The sequence below is a fragment of the Oryza glaberrima genome, chromosome 12 (assembly GCF_000147395.1).
Source record: "Oryza glaberrima chromosome 12, OglaRS2, whole genome shotgun sequence".
Lineage (NCBI taxonomy): Eukaryota > Viridiplantae > Streptophyta > Magnoliopsida > Poales > Poaceae > Oryza > Oryza glaberrima.
The window spans coordinates 15,585,154-15,605,987 of NC_068337.1; the positions used below are offsets into that span (position 1 = coordinate 15,585,154).

At 38.8% G+C, this 20,834-nt stretch overlaps 1 protein-coding gene across 1 annotated transcript; it reads right to left on the reverse strand.

Moving 5' to 3' along the window:
* Positions 1–11,388: 11,388 nt before the first annotated feature.
* Positions 11,389–19,287, reverse strand: LOC127758095 (uncharacterized). Its single transcript, XM_052283725.1, has 2 exons — positions 19,008–19,287; positions 11,389–12,087 (listed from the first exon to the last, which is right to left on the reverse strand). Exons 1-2 carry the CDS (start codon positions 19,167–19,169, stop codon positions 11,998–12,000), a joined length of 252 nt encoding a protein of 83 aa, XP_052139685.1. The 5' UTR covers positions 19,170–19,287; the 3' UTR covers positions 11,389–11,997.
* Between the last annotated feature and the right edge of the window lie 1,547 nt (positions 19,288–20,834).

Below are 20,834 nucleotides of genomic sequence, written 5' to 3' on the forward strand. Positions count from 1 at the left end.
AAATCATGGTTTACCTGCGGGCCAAACAATTAAACTTGCATGACGGCTTAGATATAATGTTTCATGAGCGCCGTTATAACGTGCTGCGTGCTTAAAGTTACTATTCCGTACACATTCTTTTGTGAGGAAAGAATCACACATGGGCCTAAAATACTATTCCCACAGTCGCATCTTAGGGCTCCTTTGAATCACAGGGTAGAAAAAACGGAGAAATAAGAAAAACACAGGATTATGACAGGAAATTGAAGTGTAAAACAGAGGATTGCAAAACACAGGAAAAACATAGGAATGATCGTTTGATTGGAGCGCAGGAAAAACACAGGAATCGGATGAGAGATATAGACTCAAAGGAAATTTTCTAAGAGGTTGGAGCTCTTGCTAAATTTCCTCTAAAATCCACATGCAATGTGCCATTCCATAGGAATTTCATAGGATTTGGAAAGCTTCAATCCTTTGAATCAAAGGGCCAAATAGGAAAATTTCCTATAGGATTTGAATCCTACAAAATTCCTATATAAATCATTTGATTCAAAGGGGCCCTTAAACGCAACAATGAATTTACATGTTCATGTTCAACTTTAATGATCTGTCTTATTTGAATTTTTTTTAGATTAGTATTTTTTTTATTATTAGATGATAAAACATGAATGATAATTCATGTGTGACTTATGTTTTTTTATTTTTTTAAAAAAAATTAAATTAGGCAGACGATTAAAGTTGTACGCAAAACTTTATGGCTGCGCTTAAAATGAGATAGGAATAACTTCACTATGACTTGTGATTCTTGTGCGCATAGGTGTACATGGGGACAAGAACCACACATTCTTTTGCGAGGAAAGAATCACATTAGTCATAGCAAGTACGTCCTACAGTCCTTGGGAGGTACAATGCCATCCCAAATGTGATTCTTTGAAGATGCTTAATTTCTGACAGACCAGTGCGACATTGTGTTGCGTTTGTGGGCACTCCTTTTACACGATTTTACACGGAAGCACAGACCTTATTATTATTATTATTATTATTATTATTATTATTATTATTATTATTATTATTATTATTATTCCTTTTACACGATTTTACACGGAAGCACAGACATTATTATTATTATTATTATTATTATTATTATTATTATTATTATTATTATTGTAAACTGTATTTCCACAAAGTAGAAAATTTAAATATATATTTACTATTAATTCCCTCGCTTTCTTTAATAACGGACAACTACTATTCATTTTCACGCTTTGACCACTTGTCTTTTTTTTTGCAAAATATATATTTTCAAATACAAAAAAATACAACATATTGTTAAAGGGTATATCATCCTTAATATAAGCATGAAACTTTTAATAATTATAGTCTAATTATTTAACAACAAATATTAGCCAAAGTTGAAACAAATAAAATTTAATAATATTAATTATTTGAAAACCAAGGAAGGCTGTGTTTAGATCTAAACATTAGATCCAAACTTCCAACTTTTTCCATCACATCAACCTATCATACACACACAACTTTTCAGTCACATCGTATCAATTTCAACCCAAACTTTCAACTTTGGAAGAAAGGTTGTGTTTAGATCCAAAGTTTAGATCCAAACTTCAGTCCTTTTCCATCACATTAACCTGTCATACACACACAATTTTTCAGTCATATCATCTCCAATTTCAACCAAAATCCAAACTTTGCGCTGAACTAAACACAACCAAACTAAACACAGCCGAAGTACTTTACACACCTGAACACTTCTACAATCATGTCGAGGATATCATCCCGGTGCCAAATAATTAATTAGTGGTTAAAATTGTAACAATAAAAAATCAATATTAACTAGGAGAACACTTTACATGAACACTTCTACAGTATGTTTGGGATTCCGTCTATTTTATGCAGCGTACATGTAGCAGTTATGGAAGAACAAATCGGAGGTTGGAATTAAGCTCACGAAATCTCCCGACCCCAACCACTGTACGAAATACAAATAGAGAAGAAGCACATGACACAGGGCATATTGTCATATTGCATGGCATGGCAGTTAATTTCAGGTTAGCCTGCCGTGCATGACAAGCAATTAGCAAAAGCAAAGGGTTGCATCACATCACAGGCTAGGGCACATTTGCAACATTGCATGCAATTATAATTAATTAATTAATTTCCCTGTCAAAGACTCAAAGTGATCTCACGTACACACCACCTGTGGCCCCCATATCACAAACAGAGGCGCACAGCAACCAGTTTGAAAAACTAATCACAAAAAGGCAGGCAACTTGACTATGGCTGTGTTTGAGGAGAGGAGATAGAGGAGATTGGAAAGATACGCAAAACGAGGTGAGTCATTAGTATATGATTAATTGACTATTAACTATTTTAAATTTTAAAAATGGATTAATATAATTTTTTAAAGCAACTTTTCTATAGAAATTTTTTTGCAAAAAACACACCGTTAGTAGTTTAGAAAGCGTGCGCGCGAAAAACGAAACAAACTCACTCACAATCACCCAGATCACCCAGGAAAGAATACAGCCTATAATTATTTTGCTAACATGGTCTGAAATTAAACTAAAAGAAAGCAACGCAAAAGGACAGTATAGTACTAGTGGTACTGATAAGTTGGCAATAATTAGCAGCCTTGCATGCATACGCTTGCCTGCCGTGTCAGACAAATTAAGCATGCACCGGCGCAGAATATATAGGAAGGTGTTACATGCACACCACCAAATCCATCCCAAATTTCCTCCAAATTTAATTCCCGTTTCAACCAAACCAAACCAATCAAATCAAGCCATAGCTAGCTAGCTGCATGCATATGCGACAGTGTGGTCCTCCCGAAGCTTTTGCCGTCATCCCAATAGCGAAAAGGTCTCTCTGTCTCACAATCTATATATTACTCCACGAAAGATTTCATTTCTAGCTTATGCAGCTGCACAAGCACACTGCTGGGAAAATCATTTTTCTAGACGAAAAACTTACTACCTTTTTTCCAGGCAGACAAAAACTTCGCCACCACCAGTCCTGCAACATAGAATGTCGGGCTCGGTGGCCATCCACTTAGGAATATCTATCTTCTCAGACGGACCGCTTAAGGTTCCGTCTGGAAAAATATATTTTTCTAGGCGGCACCTTAGTACTATGCATGCAGGTGTAGTGCCGGAGCAAGGCCAGAACAAATCTAATTATCATGAAAATTCTATTTATTTTCAATTTAAATAATAATATGAAAAATTCCACTTCATATTCATTGGGCCCAGACCCTTGCTGGGTCCCGAAGCGGTGGCTCCACCATTTGTCCAAGTGCATAGCTAGAGACAAAATCTTTTTGGTATCGGTACATAGCAATTTATATGTTTATTTTGTCTGTCTCGGTATATATGAATAAATATATAGGTTCTATGTGTGTAATGGAAGTGAATATATATAATATGTATACAGAGATAGATATGCATATATATATATATATATATATATACTTATATAAAATTATATGGTGTTTTTGTCAAAGCACCGCGGCGCACGTTACCGCGAGAAGGGAGAAAGGTCGCGAAAAGGCTGACGGCAACGTGTCGTTTTGGTGGAACGTTGACGAGCAAAGTTGAAATTCATATCATTAAAATGCTCAAAGAAAAAGGAAGCCCAGGGTGCGTGTGTGTAAAAGGTGCCCCTTTTTCTGATATTGCGTTTTGAGACACTCAATCGATCGAGCATCTAGCTAGCTACAGATGATTATAGGTCTAATTTAATTAATCTGTATTTGTTTTCAAACTAGCTAGCTTGCAAGATTGATTCTCCGTGGTACGACCGGCCGAGTTTCGAAATGGAATCAAGCTTAATTCCATCTGGATTTCATCTAGACGGTCGTCCCCATTTGCGATTTGGCCCCATGCATTTGTTTAACTCTGATGCTGAAATTAAACACTTTAGAACTATTTATGTTTCGCAAAGGCCGCTTGACTACCTCTGTTCGTTTTAATTTACTTGACTAGCTAGTAAAATGTCCTTTTATGGATTGGTTAGAAAGATGATTGATCATAAAACATTGGACGTGGTGATTAAGTTTCGTGTATGGACATATTGCACTTGATGATAGGAGGGGATAGAAGGAGAATGACTTTGTTTTTAAGGTAGTAGAGATGTTCTATTTTCTTTTTCTGCGTCTTCCTACATGATCGAATTTTACTCCCTCCGTGTGTTTTGTTTGACATTCATTAGTTCAAAATATTATGTTTGACATTCGTTAGTTTAAAATATCAAAGGATAGAGGTAGTACTTGTATAGAACTATTGGTAAAATGCATTATATTGGCATCAAAATTATGACTATGTTTAGATCCATGGATGTAAAGTTTTGGCATGTCACATCGGATATACGGACACACATTTGAAATATTAAACGTAGTCTAATAACAAAAAAATTACAGAATCCGCCAGTAAACTACGAGACAAATTTATTAAGCCTAATTAATTCGCCATTAGCAAATGTTTACTGTAGCTACCACATTATCAAATCATGACGCAATTAGGCTTAAAAGATCCGTCTCGCAATTTACACGCAATCTGTGTAATTAATTATTTATTTCATTTATATTTAATACTCCATGCATGTGTCCAAACATTCGATGTGATAGGGTGTAAAATTTTACCAGGGATCTAAACAGGCCCTATATATGGAAGAATTTATAACCGCAAATCCAATGTCTCATTTTGCATAACACCTCTCTAGATATATAAATAATTTTCATATGTTAGCAGCAAACTTGTTCTACAACAGTAAGTAAGGAATAACTGAGGTGGGATCAGAATACACATGAAAAATTCCTTGTTTTTAGTGTGAAGAACATGGCCGACAAACCCACAAAGATTGATCAAAATAAACTTGTAGTTTACTACCATGCATACACAACCAACAGTGTGGCTGACTGAGGCATACCACTATCTCCTAATTAATTTAAACGGAGTTGATAAAAAAAGAAGAAGAAGAAGAGATCATATAGTACGAAACACTAACAACCTCCCTAATCTCTTTACAAATCACGCCCTTAAACAAAGAGGCCAATCAAACCGATAAATACTGAATGATATATATAGATATCGAGCTAGGCCCGGCAGTACATGCGTGCATGGCCCACGGCCGACGACGCAGCAAAACAGCACATGAACCAACCAACCAAAATCATCGAGCTAGCTAGGTTACTTGCAGCAAATGGCAAGTGATTCTGTCCATACATACACGCACACACACACTTCACATACTCCTTAATTATTCATCCACATCCCCCAACAAGTACCCACATCACTTAATGACACATGCATATGCAGGGTAAATTAAATTAACATCACCATTAAGATCGAGCTAGAGATCGAAAACGATGGAAGGACGCCGCTGCAGCTAGCCGTAGCCGACCAGGTCGATCGATCGATCGGCGTCAGTTGCTTGCGATGTTGGAGCAGTTATAGCGAGCTCGATCGAGGCGGCGACGAGCAAATCGCCGTCGCGATCGAGCTGAATAATAATAAAACCGTGGCAGGTCGGTCAGCCGGCCAGTCGGCCAGTCATGTGGCTGGCTGATTGGCGGCCGGCCGATGATGGGAAAGAAGATTGTTCGTTCGTTCGTACGACGTCGTCGGTAGCTTGGTTGCTTAGAGGGTCAGCTCACGACACCGGCCGGGAGACGGGTCGCCGGTCGCGTACGCAACCGGGAGGTGATGGCGATCGAGAGGAAGAAGAAGATGATGATGATAGGGGTAGCTAGCTACTAGAGCTAGATGCCTTAGGTAGAGTTATTTTTGTGTGTGTGTGATTTGTTTTGGGGCGGCGACCGGGGGCTGAAAAATTCAACGAAAGCGAAGCTGTCTCCGGCCCCCGGCCGGCATGGCACGGCCTGGGGTTGGGTTGCCCCGTTTTGACCGTCTCATCTGGGGGTGTCGTTGTCCGTCGTCGTCCTCGTCGTCACCGGATCGAAGGAAGGGAACAAATATAATCGAACGGGAATAGGAAATTTTGAAGCTTCTTGAAACGAGTGACACGCTTGATCGAGTAGCCAGGAACAGTTTGTTTCCTTTTAATTTCCCAGTGCTTGCTGACAGTAGTATACATTTAATAGTCTCACTAGCTAGTATAGATACCACCAAATCAAATCACTTGTGGTTCCTGTAGAAGCATCATCACTGCACCGTCTAAACCGATGTTGCTGCTAATTCTCGATCAATAAAGGTCGGCGGCGATACACGTTACTGCTAGTTTTTATTCTGAACCAGCAAAAGATACATCAAGGACCATATTAAATTGGTTGACCGGTTGAACCGTCAACTCATTAAGGGCTAAGTTCCCCCACTCCTCTCACCCATATAGTATCCTATTCCCCTCAGTCACCGCCGCTGCCACCGTAGGCTCACCCTCCTACACTACTACGAAAATCATTTTTTATACAGTCAAAACCTATTTTTGTTTGCGGTTGAGCCGTCCGTCTGTTTGAAAGTATCTGCTAAAATTGCTATTTTTTCATACGGGTGGCGCACTCGCATACGCATGCGGGTGCTTATGTCATCCATCTGTAAAAATAAAAATCTGGAAAAAATAAAAATGACCCCCCCTAAAAAAAATAAATCAAAACTCGAAACCCTAGCTCATACACCGGCGAAGAATATGCATGACCGTGCATGGGTTTTTGCCCGCAACGTGGTTGCCGAAATCCGCCACCGATTGTCGACGTGTCCATCGTTAAGTCCCCGCAGCTCATCGCCATCTCCCCTCCCTGCGCCTCCACTACCCCTCCGCTGCCGGATCCGCGCGAGGAAGGGCCACCGCTACCAGAGGAGAGCGCGGGAGGGGCCCACCGCTGTCACCTTCAATGCGCACCTCCTTCGCCGAGCTCCTCCCGCCTAGTCCGCCGTCGCTCCTGGCGTGGTCTGTCGGAGCCATACGTCGTGGGAAGAGAGGAGAGGATAAGGGAGGTGAGGGAAAAGAGTGAGTGGAGGGAGGAAATTTGATATTTTAAGGTGGTAGTGAGCTGGTGGTAGGCGGGTTGTCTGTGAAAATAGACTTATTTTTGCATGCGGGTATGTTAAGAGATCTATCAATGAAAATTAATTTTTGCTTGTGCGTCGTCTCTTAAGAAGCCGTATCCTAAAATGCATGTTGATTTTGGCAGGCGCAACCAGTTACGATCCGCCTACAAACTATAGGGTACTCATATAGATTAATCGTTTTTTAAGTAGTGGTAGTCACCACGTCGCTACAACTTTCTCTAAATGTGACATTGCATCTACAAGCAAGGAGGTCAGGGCTGTTAGATTCAGCGACCCCGATGTCTTGACCCATCTAGTTGCTAGAGGAGAGATATTAGAGCTCTCGCAACCAATGCTCCTCTTCTTGCCAACACAGAAGAGTTGATTTGTTGGTAATAAGCTTGGAGTCGTCAAAATATGTTGTCCTCATGCTAATGGTTGGCAGATCTGGCTGCGCTTTGAGTAGTGGCTCGGCGGTGGGACAAATGTGCGAGCGATGGAGGCTGGCATGTAGAGCTAGATCTAGACACGACCATAGGCGATGGCAACGAGGACAGGAAGGGGAGCTATAGCGCATACGATGGGTGTTCCGAGCTATGGCGTGAGCATAGTTGATGAGGAATTGATGAGGGAATCAACAACGAGGAACATGCATGGGTGTGCTGCTAGCGGCTGGTGGAACTAGCCTACTGGCTAGTTGTTGAATTGTGATGGTGTTTAAGCATATGTACCTATTTCTCTTTGTCGGTTTTAAAATCGGGAATGGTGTCAGTTTGAAATTGAAGAGATATAGTTTCTATAGTCATACTAACATAATATAAGGATCTAATTCATCGAGAATCGTAGGAGTTATGCCAAACGGTCCCTAGAATAATCTCATGCATAATGCACCGAGGACACATCAGTACGGTGGAACCAAAACCGAATTAACCAACCATGATATGATGAGTTAGGATCAGTTGATAGATGGAGCAACCACAGAGCGAAGGACGACAAAAAACCTACCCGGGCAGGAAGAGAAAGACCGACCATGCATGATCACACACATGCATTGACCTATGTATACGTACACTACACACCAAATCAGACGATCAGCACGCACTACCCTCCACGAACCTACGTACGTACGAGCGAGACGATCGCGATGCGCGCGCGCGGACGACGTCGGCACGCAACGCAACGGGAGGGGGCCGGCCTCCATCGATGGATGTTTGCTACACTCTCGCGTACGTACGCAGACGCAGTCGTAGTAGTCGCCGTCCCCGTCCGTCGCCAGCCTCCCGACGACGGACGGAAGCAGCTGTTGTGCCTACTGCGTGCGTGCGCGGGGACGGCACGGCACGTCGGGGTTTTTTTGTCGCGTCGCGTTTGTTGCGTTCGACCGTACGAGAATATGTGCCCCCCCATTCAGGCCGGGGTCCCCTCCCCCTCCCCCGTCCGTCTCGTCCTTCCCATATCCGATCGAGTTGCGTACCAGGAGTATGCCGTGTATGGTTACGGGGCGGGATGGTCGTTCCATGTACGATAGTGTTTCCGCAAAACTAATATAATAACAATAATAATAATAATAATATTTTTACCGATGGTTATAATTATTTTTTAATTTCTGTCAGCGTGGGTGGCATTGAAGTTGACATTAAATAGATGAATTCATAAATATGAAAGTTTTCCCAACATTTCTGTTCGTTTTTGAAAAAAATAATAAAATAATGATACCGTCTCCGATAATTTTTGACCGTTTTCATCCCTAGTTTCATGCATGCTATCACCGCCCTGCCGTCGCTGGCCGGTCGACTGCACATCGGTTTACCTAATAAGTTAAAGCAAAAATCTAAAATTTAAATTTTAAAGTCAATTTTAAGAAATCTTTGACATCGTTCGTTTTTAGCATTGGCTTTTAAATCGTCACGAATAACTGTATAAGAGTTTTAACAACAAAATTAATTTTTATTTTTTAATAAATCGTTTTGATTTCTTAGGGATTATATGGGTAACCAATTAATGAGACCCCGGCCCATAGGTCCGGGGGGTTAAAAACTTGAAACCGGGGAAGAATTAATAGAGAATCTGTCTCTCGATCGATCTCCATGGAGTGTCAAACCTAAAATACACATACGACTTGTAGTGCCATGCTGCAAGAGGGGGGAAGCGTTTTGTTTTTAATGAGTTATCGAGTTGTGTACGCTAGTGACACTGAGCGATCACGGAGATCGCATCCCATCCTGGGCTGTTGTTTATGTTTGTTTTCTTCCTAACAAATTGATGGACGAATTAATGGGCTGTTTTAATTTCATCTGCTTGTCACTTTTGTCAGCGCACTCAAGTGGCCTTGGTTTAAAGGAAGATGGAAATGAAGATGTGATTAATGAAAAAAAATGATACTACTCCCTCCGTCCTATTATATAAGGGATTTTTAGTTTTTGCTTGGACCGTTTGACCATTCGTCTTATTCAAAAAAAATTTAGAATTATTATTTATTTTCTTTGTGACTTACTTTATTATTCAAAGTACGTACTTTAAGCACAACTTTTCGTTTTTTATATTTGCACAAATTTTTAGAATAAAACGAGTGGTCAAACATTACAAGTAAAAACTCAAAATCCCTTGTATTATGGGACGGAGGGAGTAGCTATTACTCCACACATAATAAATTAAATTTCGATTAATATATGAATTTAGAGAATAGGTTTATTTGTTATTTTAAAGCAACTTAATATATATAATTTTTGTAAACTAAATGCATCGTTTAACAGTTCTATTATATATAAATCAAGTTAAAATTTGTATGTTAATCAGAAAAGGACAATACCTAGCTCGCTGCTCAACACACAAGTTGTAACAGCTGTAGCGTTGTAGTGGAAGATTCAGATACTCGTCGGCTCTCGGCAGATACAGTATATATGTGGGTTATTATCTTCCTATAATTTCTTGTTTTCTTCAATTTCGAGTTGATTTGCGTTTTTTGGGTCAAATTTGGTCATCATTAAAACGCACACAAAGAAAGGAAATGAAGAAACTACAGTGGTTAAAAAAAAAATCTACCCAGAGGAGTGACCAATAACAAACCATTGACCAGTGGATCAATTAGGTCGTTTCCGTAAAGGTGACACCATTTTTGACCATTTATGTTTTACTCATATCTAATATTTGAATTTCCTAGTCATATATAAAATTTGATTTTTCTAATTTTGCCATCATGTTGCAGTCGGAACTCGGAACTAAGTACTTAACATTGATAAATATGAAAATTCACGATGGTCCAAGAATCGTCTCCGTAAAAATGATACTTCCTCCGGTTCTATAATTTTTCTTGACGTTTTGGAGGTTAAAGTTAAACTTGCATAACTTTAACTATCAATAACTTTAAAAGTATTTAGTTTAAAAGAACAAGAACAACATATATGAATTTGTCTTTCAAATTTCTATAATAAAAATAAACATGTATTTATTTATTTTATATATTATAACAGAAAAATAAGGGCAAAGATATATTTGGAAAACCGTGTCACTATCCAAAACGTGAAGAAATATGAAACCGGAGGGAGTATAGTTTACATCCCTATTACCAGAAGAGAGGATATAAATTCAAACTTTAATCTACAACTCTTCTGTGCAACAACTAGATGGTTACCAATTGGTACAAATTCAACATTTTAGACTTGAACTTCTATCCAAATCTAATAACCGGACAGTGGTAGTATTCAGAACCCTGTCTCCACGCCACAAAGTCATTTTGGCCAATCCCTAGCGATTTTCCCAAGTGGCATGACAACTCTCTTTCCGTTATCTCAACGGTATAGTCACTTCACAGACAGTACATGCTCTATCAACTTCACGTATAGGAAAGTTGCTTTAAAGAAAATCATAGTTATCTATTATTTAACTTTATTTTAGCTAACACTTACTCCCTCCATCCCATAAAGAGTGCATTTTTCAGTTTTTAACACAATGTTTGACTGCGTGTCTTATTTAAAAAAAATTATTGTGTCTTATTTAAAAAAAATTATTGTTATTAGATGATAAAGCATGAATAGTACTTTATACGAGACTATTTTTTAAAATTATTTCATAAATTTTTCAAATAAGACGGATGGTATTAAAATACGTTTTTTGTGGGATGGAGTAATTAATCATGTGTTAGTGGATCGCTTCGTTTTGTGCACAGAAAGGTGAATTTCCCAACCTCAACCCTATGTACGGTAAACAAAGTCAGAAAAAACCACAACAATCCATCAATAACACATGCTTGCAAGCCTCTGTTTTATCTGCTCCCGGCGCCGGCCCTTGCCTCTTCTTGGTTCCTCCTGCCGACCCAACCACAGGTGAAAAAGGTCACACGCAGGACAGATATTTCTGTTGCGTGTTAGCTCACATCAAAACACATATGTTTAATGCAGATGCAGATGCTGGCACATGGGAGAGGAGCAAATTACATGGCAAAAACATCACAACGGACAAGAGCTGTCCGTGATGGCAACAGGTTCCTCCTCCTCCTCGTCTCATGTCTTTAACCAAACTTGCAAGCTTGGGAAATGGTGACCCTCTGACGTCAACGACATAATGGGGGTGCATTGCATTTTTTCAAGTTTCCACATTATTGCAATGTTGAATAGAATTCTAGCATAGAAGCATCTGCATAACAGTAGATGTGAGTACACTGATCTAAGCATGATGCATAGTGGATGGAAGCAAACAGACAAATATGAAGCTTCAGGGAAGTGATGCAAAGCACAAAGTTGTGGGGTTCAGTGGGGAGAGGAAGATGCTAAAGGGTGATGTAAGCAGGAGAGGAAGCATATGGCAGCAAGCAATGATGTATGTGTCCTCTTGATGAAAAAAGGTTGGATGTGTACATGCATGTACTTGTTCCAGTTGATGAAGTAACAAAGCTTGGAAACATGGAGAGGCTTTCAGCATTGTCATGCAAAGGTCACTGACTGGGCCTTTTCAAATTGCATTTAAACCTGTGTGCATGTCATCAGATTGACTTTGGGATCTACTGTTGTTTCCCAGAGGCCGATGCAGTGTTTGATGTTGACGACGACGACGACTCTGCTTCACCACAAGCCCTTATAACTGCCTCATTCTGAAAACAAAAACGTAGCAAACAGTCATTAGCATTTCACTCATCTGATCTGAGAATATGAAATGCAAGAATACTAGAAGGTTAAGTGATGACTGGCCAATAGAGTTCAAAGTGAAAACAACAGAGATGCAACCCGTAAACGCTATTTTGCCTTATCTCTCGCATCAAAGGACAGTTCATTATCATTATGGAAGTACACGCAATCACAAATTTTTAATCAAAACATAGTAAAAGAGCCTCATAACCGCCATCCAACAAATATTGGCTCAAATTCAATGGGATAAACTGCACAGCTTGGTTGGAATGTGTAAATAAATAATCACTTAGGAGTACGCACATAATCATAATATAGGTAGGGGAATTTTAGGTTCTATTACAGATTCCTTGGTTCAGGACTTTGCAAATTATTTGTCTTAGAAATTAGCTGATGCCAATTACTAATAACAGCAAATTAATGTTCTTTTAGTCTATCCTAGGGTTTAAAGTATCTAATAAAAACTATTTTCTAACAAATCATAGCATATTATTGTCCAACAAAATTTCGGGGAAAAAACTTAGGAGGGAAGAAAGTTTCTTTTATTTATTCTTGTTTTTTGCTAAACCTCGTTTGATATCTTGTTGTTGCATGGAATAAAATAATCTAAACAAATCGTAGAATTTAAACTCCAAATCATACTTGGAAATAGAACTTATAAACAAAAGTGAAGAATGCATTCCATTTGAAGTAAACACCGAGTGATATTTAGTTGGGAAAATATGGATATAATGTATCATGAGTAAATTGCAAAATAGTCAAATGAAGGGAACATGATAACTTTGTAAACGTGCGCAAATAACAAGCAATGTGAAATTATGCAAACAATTTGAGTTCTCAAAACTAAAATGATCTTCAACCATGCATATAAACTGAACAAGATAACCAGTGATGATCATCCAAACAAATAACACTGTAATTCTGGTTGCACAACAACATGAAGTATGTTCTTATGGGTTCTGGACAAACAGAACTGCTAAGTTGAACTCATGAATTACTTAAGCTATTCATTAGGGAGTAATGATGGAAGATCTGGATAGTTCAACTAGCATATTGCAATTCCATATGCCTCACTAAAGTTAAGTCTCAGTGAGAGGGTATTAACTGCATCCGACAAACTGAATAAGAACAGAAGAAAAATAATTATATTGGCAGTATAATTGTTTATGTGACCAAACTTCACAGAGAGCAAGAAAGGTGACATGGTGAGTACAGAAAAAGGATAAAATGTTGGTTCAAGTGACAAGTTGGTGGTGATCAAAAGGCTCAACTGATGCACTCCATGCACCAAATGTTTATACTAAGAGTGCAACTGGTCAGACTTTTTAACTAACTGATAGTGGTATCTCAGCATAGGATACAATCAGGTGCCTTCCCTGCATCCTACCTACCTCCTGTCTCTAGATCAATTACATCCATATCTACTGATCAACAACCTTTACAGCACATGCAAAATTAATACTCTACTAACTCTAGAAAGTCATGTGCAATAAACAAAAAAAACTCTTCCCTATTTGCATGTTACTATCTTCATTCTGTTCAATCAATAACACATTACAATTCACTAGCCTTCATATCTTTAGGCATTGCTAATGAAATCAGAAACTCCTTCCACCCTTTTATAGTGTCAATTGATTCCTTTGATTCACTCCTCATATCAGCATGTAGGCACTTCATGAGTATCACTAATACTTCTGTAGTCTCTAGATAAAATTTGACCTACCAGCAGAAAAAAAAAATTGCAACTAATGTCATCCAGCAAGCACTTAGGAGTTTGCATTTTTATTTCACACAGGCATTCATATGTAGTTATTTAATTTTGTACTTCCATCGGGCTATAAATGTTGAATCTGTAAACCAGGAGGAAATCAACAGGAATCAGGTGTTAGTGGGTTCAGACGCAACACTAGGGTATCTAAAGTACTGAAGATTGCATAGATATCTTTTGCATGGAACAAACCTGCATTATTTGCTTTGAACACAATGAATATTTAGATATAGGCATATCCTTAACATGGTTATATCATATTGCACCTCATATGGCTGAGGCCTGAGGTTCTGGGAGTGACTGGTGGTGTGGTCAAATAGCTACATTTTGATGTAGGGAAGCGTCTGTGTCTGAGACTATCAGTGTTTTATAAATGCAGCAATGCAGCATACATTGTGAGGTCTTATTATATGTTCATCTTATGCACATTTTCTACTTTTCAGAATAAATCGTAGATGAGAAGGTACACCACAGAATGTCTGAATACATGTAGACTCTTTTCAAGAGGGTGAGATTTCTAGAGACTTCCTACCTTAGCATAGGTATAGAAACTAGAAACTCTTGAGTTTTCTCTCTTTTGTACTTTTCCTTACTGAGCATGTTTATGAGAGTGAAGACTCATAAGCTACAAACACTACATGAAAACAACTCTAAAGAGAATTCGCTGTTTGCTTTCATTGGACTCAGTTCAAATTCCCTAACCCTAGTTAGTAATCTTGATTAAAAGTTTTTATTGTATATTAGTGGAGGTGATTTCATAATTTGGAGCTAGAAAGATAACTTTTTGATACATCAATATAGGTCAGTATAATGCTTCACAGTTTTGAGGGCCGTTTCCTGATGTAGCCATGAAAATTAATGAACATGGAAGTTGTTAAGATCATCCCCAAAGTGGGACTAAAAGTTCTGCTTGGTGCTATACAAACAATTGGTTGTTATTTTGAGCCTTGTGCCCTGAATTAACACGCGAAATCAATCAAAGTAAATTTGCCAAAGCAACCTTAATTAATTTCTTTCAGAAACTACACAACTTAATATATGTTTTTAGAGATTAAAGTTAAATCTCAAAGTTAATGCAAGCACTTTCAATGGTTCATTTGCAATGCATGGGTACCGTCAAAGAAAGCAACAAATTATCACAATAATGAACTTTTAATTCTAAACAGTACAAATTTCCATCCATACAACCAAACTTGGATTTCATTACACTCTAGAAGTCGGGGTCCCCAAGTCTGCCCACTAATCTACTACTCCCTCCATTCATTCTTGTTTGCTGTTGGTTAGTTCAAAATTGAACTAAACATCATACATTATGGGATGGGGGTAATACTAAAAACTAATAATAAGTCCATGGGTAGTATCAAGAGAAAAGAACTGATATCCATGAAACCGGAACAGGTCACATGGATGGTTTGAACTCACAATCAAGGCAAAGATCACACGAGTGAAGATGAGAAGCAGAAGTAGGGTTTAGTGACTTGATGAGGAACACGCATTGTGGATGAATGGGCGTATAACAACAGATGTGAATAGGATGAGGGCCTGAGGGGAGAGTTCAGGGCTTCTGCATGTCTTTTTTTTTCTTCTTATTTTTCTCTCATAAACTGGACTCAGTTTTTTCCCCCATATAGTCTGATTTGAATTGTATTACCAATTGCCACCAAACTTGGGGCATTAGGCCCAGTTACTACAAACATCAGTAAAATTTGATGATGCTACATAGAACATTGGCAAGCAGCTGTCCTGTTACATACGTAGGACTCTCAGAGAAATTCCATAAAAATAAAATCTCACTCCTCTAAGAGCAGGTAAACCCTTCCCTATGAAATTAACAAGTTCCAAATTCCAGTGCCCTAACTTTCTACTACCAGACCAACGGTCAATCTACATCAAGTATCCTATCGAACTGCATACTTATGCATGTGAATCTAACATTGGAGGTGGTATATGAAATTTCCCCTTCATGCCAAAGGAACAAAAATCGAGGGATTGCTAAAATTATGGCGCCACATTTTGGTGATCAAAAGGCTCAAGTGATGCACTCATGCACCAAATGTATATACTAAGAAGCAGTAGCAAAGATAATTTTTTCAACACTTTGAGTGCAACTGGTCACAGACTTTGTAACTGACTGTGGTATCTCAGCATAGGATACCATCAAGTGCCTTCCCTGCATCCTAACTACCTCCTGCCTAAGCAAATCAATTAGATCTCTCTGTGTTGATCAACAATCTTCACAGTGCATGCAAAGTCAATACTCTACTTAGTAACTCTAGAAAGCCCTGTGCAATTAATAATACCCCCCTTCCTTATTTGCATGTTTTGATCCTAATCCTGTTCAATCAATACACATAAGAAATTCACTAGCCTTTATATCATTAGGTGTGATGATGAAATCAGAAACTCTTTCCAGTTTCCACCCTTTTAGAGTGTCAATTGATTCCTTTTATTCACTCCTGAATATCAGCATGTAGGCACTTCATTAGTCACACAGCAGAAAAAAGATCATTGCAACCAATGTCATACAGAAAGTACTCTGAGGAGTTGGGTGGTACTGGGTTCTGATGTAATACTAAGGTATATAACTTATCAAACTCAAAAGTACTGAAGTTTGTGTAGACATATTTTGCATGGAACAAACCTGCATTATTTGCTTTGTACACAATGAATATTTAGATACAGGCACTATCCTTAACATGGTTATATATCATATTGCACCTCGTATTGTTGAGGCCTGAGAAATGAGGTTCTGGGATCGACAGGTGGTTGTGGTCAAAAAGGTACGTTCTGATAGAGGGAAATGGTCTGTAATCAAGGAGACTATCATTTTTTTTAATAAATGCAGCATTCATTCTGAGGTCTTATTATCTTTTCATCTTATGCACATTGTCCACTCTTCAGAATAAATCACAGATGAGAAGGTACACCATTTAATGTCCGAATCTATAGACTCTTGAGAATATGGCTTACTTTTATTTTCCCTCTCCACATCAATGGTTCTCAAGAGGGTGAGATTTCTAGGGACTTCAAGCTAAATATATGAGTAGAAACTCTTTAGTTTTGCCTCTTTTGTACTTTTCCTTACTGAGCATGCTTATGAGGGTGAAAACTCATAAACTACAAACACTACACGGAAACGACTCCAAAGAGAATTCACTGTTTGCTTTTGTTGGTATCAAGTCAAATTCCCTTACCCTAGTTAGTCATCTTGATTAGAATTTTTTGTTGTATATTAGTGGAGGTGATTTCATAATTTGGAGCCAGGAAGATAACTTTTTGATGTATCAATATGGGGTCAGTGTAATGCTTCACAGTTTTTGAGGGCTGTTTCCTGATGTAGCCATGAAAGTTAATGAACAAGAAAGTTGTTAAGATCATCCCCAAAGTGGCATTCAACGTTCTGTCAGTGCTATACAGACAATTGGTCATTATTTTGAGCCTTATACCCTGAATTAGCATGCAAAATCAGCCAAAATAACTTTGCTAAAGTAAACTTTGTTTAATTTCTTTCAGCAACTACACAACTTAATATATGTCTTTAAAGACTAAAGTTAAATTTAGAAGTTAATGCAACAACTTTCAAAGGTATTATGCAATGCATGACTTCTGTCAAAGACGGCAACAAATTGTCACAATAATAAACTTCTAATTCTAAGCAGCACAAATTTTCACCTATGCAACCAAACTTGGATTTTTAATACACTCTAAATGGGTGATGAAATCCACAACCAGATGAACACATCCTTCCCTATTTTTCAGGCTACTGCACTCCAAATGTAACAAGGATTTCTCTTGCCAGTTGCCATGCAGCCCTTTACTAATTATTACAACCCAGGGCCCAGGCGCCTACAACTTTACTGTGTCATAGCCCAGGAAACTCAAAACCTTGCCCCGGCAAAGTGCAAAAGCAACAGGGGTGTGTAGCAGCAAAGGGAACTCACATGGATGATTTGAACCCACAAGCAAGGCAAAGATCGCACAAGTGAACTAATGTGGAACACACAATGTGGATTCATGGGCGTATAACAGATGGGAATGGGATGAGGGGAGAGGTCAGGGAACCTGCATGTTTGTGTTCGTATTTTTCTCTCATAATGAACTGGACTCAGATTTTCTCCAAAATTAGAGTTTGATTTGAATTGGATTACCCAATTACCAGCAAACTCGGGGTATGAGGCCCAGTTAGCACAAACAACCAATTTGTTCCTACTACTAAGTCTCAGTTCTTTTCTTCAACTCCAAACTTAACTTACTCGTTTTCCATTGACACGCTTTTCATACAATTTTAATGATGTGTATTTTGCAACAAATTTCTATGTAGAATTTGTTTTAAAACATCAAATTAAACCATTTTTTAAGTTTATAATAATTAATACTTAGTTAATTTTGTGTTAATAGATTTTCTCGTTTGGTGTGCACTGCAAATCTTTCTCTAGAACCATGCAAAGAACGCAGCCTAAGAAGTAAATATGATGATTCTACATACAACATTCTCAAGCAAGCAGCTATCCTGTTAGGTATATAGGATTATTCCCAGAGAAATTTCAAAAAAAAAAAAAATCCACTCCTCTAAGGGCAGGTAAACCCTTTCCTATGAAATTAACAAGTTCCAAATTGCAATGCCCTAACTTTCTACTACCGTACTACCGGTTAATCTACATCAAGTATCCTATCGAACTGCATACTTATGCGCATGAATTTGACATTGGAAGTGGTATATGAGATTTCCCCTTCATGTAAAAGGAACAAAAACCGAATGGTCGCCTCCGTCCGAATACGAGGTCCAATTTAACATCCACCCATTTTCACCACTGAGACTGTTCATCCCCACTCAACCCTTCTCCTTTAATCAATGACTAAATTAAAATCACAAACAAGTACTTCCGGAATGAAGTGCAAGTCCATACCAACTACATACTACTAGACACAATCAAACTACACAAAATGTTACCAATCCCAGATAGATTACACCAAACGGAATCACTGAAATTGAATCACGGACAGTTAAACTGGGCACCCCGGCAAGAAACGTTCATCCACGCGGGTGGGGTTAGCATATCCGGGGCGGGGTAAACGTCAACGGAGACGAAAGAGCGGCCGTGGGGGGGATTGATTTACCTGCCAGAGGCGCTTGAGGCGCTTCTTGGCGTTGTTCTTGCGGGTGGTGGTGAGCTTGATCCGCTTCCAGAGCAGGCCAGGGGAATCGTTCCGCTTCACCACCTCCAGCGCCCGCGTCGCCCAGAACGCGCCGGCGCCGCCGAACATGCCGCCTCCCGCCATCGCCCTCGACGACCTGCTCGCTCCTCCGTATTCTTGCTCTCCGGCGGCGGCGGCGGCGGCGGCTCGGGGAGAGAAGGGTTGAGGAGAGGAGAAACGAGAGAGGAGAGGGGTTTGGGACTTGTTTGGGTTTTGGGCCTCCGGCCCAGTGGGCCCGGTTAGTATAAGCAGTGAACTGAGTCTGGCTCGCTGCCAGTGGGACCCCCGGTGCCACAAACGAGGAGAACTAGTAATAATAAGAGCAGGTACAATAACAGACTATTAGCCAGCTATAAACATATTTTAATGAGATAAAAGATGAGAGATAAGAGCAGCGGACTACATATCTGTAGCCAGCTGCAGCACGGACTCCAAGACACAGTGTGTGTATGATAGGTGGGACCATATATTAATGGTATAGTAAGCAACTATTGTATGAATTGGCTAGTAGTGGGCTATACTATTAACCTTGCTCTAAGGCCTCGTGTGGAAATGAATCGGATAATATTCAATCCGATCTACTTGGAATCCGTTCGAAATGAGGATATGATATGGGTTTATAGAAATCCGACATGCATGGACGTGGATGCGGATAATGTGGTATAGATACGGATGCGGATATGGTATTTTTAAAATCCATAGGATGCTATTTGTCGGATAATTCAAAATTATCAGCATATGTAACCACTTTATATGTTGCCTACATGAGTTGGCTCATCAAATGACTGTCTCATCTCATAGTTATATAGCTACTTTTTTTATATTATGGACATCATGTATTTATTTTGTTTAGCACTTAAGAATATGGTTATTATGATTTATCGTTCATTGATTATTGCATTGTTGTCTGTTATATTACTAAGTTGATATTGCATTGATTGTATACACACGTAACATCCAATAATTTTAATCCGTTTTCAAATCGGTTCCACACAGACTCTGCACCATTTTCGACGTTAATCTAAATTCCCATTTACTATACCATATGAAATTTTAGTTTCAGCAGAATGTTCAGCAAAAAAATTGTAAGGTGCACTATAGCTTTAGCCTGTGAAATAATGCAAAAAATCTTTAGGGCTTACATGGAACACGAATTTTCAAAATAGAGGAATGAAAAAAAAACAAAGAAAGGGATAGTCAAATGATATGATAGTCAAATGAAAGGGATCTTCAAACAAAGGAACAAATAAGGCCCCTTTGAATTGGAGGAAAAATGGAGGAAAACAAAGGAATCAGAATCCTATAATATTCATACCTTTGATTTGTAGTAGGAATGAGAAAAGGACAAACGTATGAAACTTTCCTATTCCTACGATTCTAGAGGAAAAACGTAGGAAATTTAACATCCACTCTAACCTCTTGGAAAATTTCCTTTAAATTTATATCTCTCTTCTGATTCTTGTACTTTTCCTGCGGTCCAATCAAACGGTCATTTATATGTTTTACAATCCTCTGTTTTATACTTGCATTCATATTATAATACTTTTTTTCCTATTCCTCCGTTTTTTCAATCGTGCGATTCAAAGGGTCCTAAAAAGTGATTCTTGGTTCATAGGAATTAAAACATATGAATTTTATAAGAAATCCTGCATCAATGAGAGTGAGAAGGGACGAAGAGGGAACATGCATTGGACTTAGCAAACGAAAATAAAATATGAGGTGCTGGACGGTAATGCATTTCACAGGAAT

What these genes read in the sequence shown, in the direction of transcription:
- LOC127758095 (XM_052283725.1), bottom strand. Translation starts at nt 19,169, where the DNA reads ATGGCGGGAGGCGGCATGTTCGGCGGCGCCGGCGCGTTCTGGGCGACG. An exon ending in GCCTCAAGCGCCTCTGGCAG is followed by an intron (nt 12,088 to 19,007) that starts GTAAATCAATCC and finishes TTTTGTTTTCAG; the next exon opens with AATGAGGCAGTTATAAGGGC.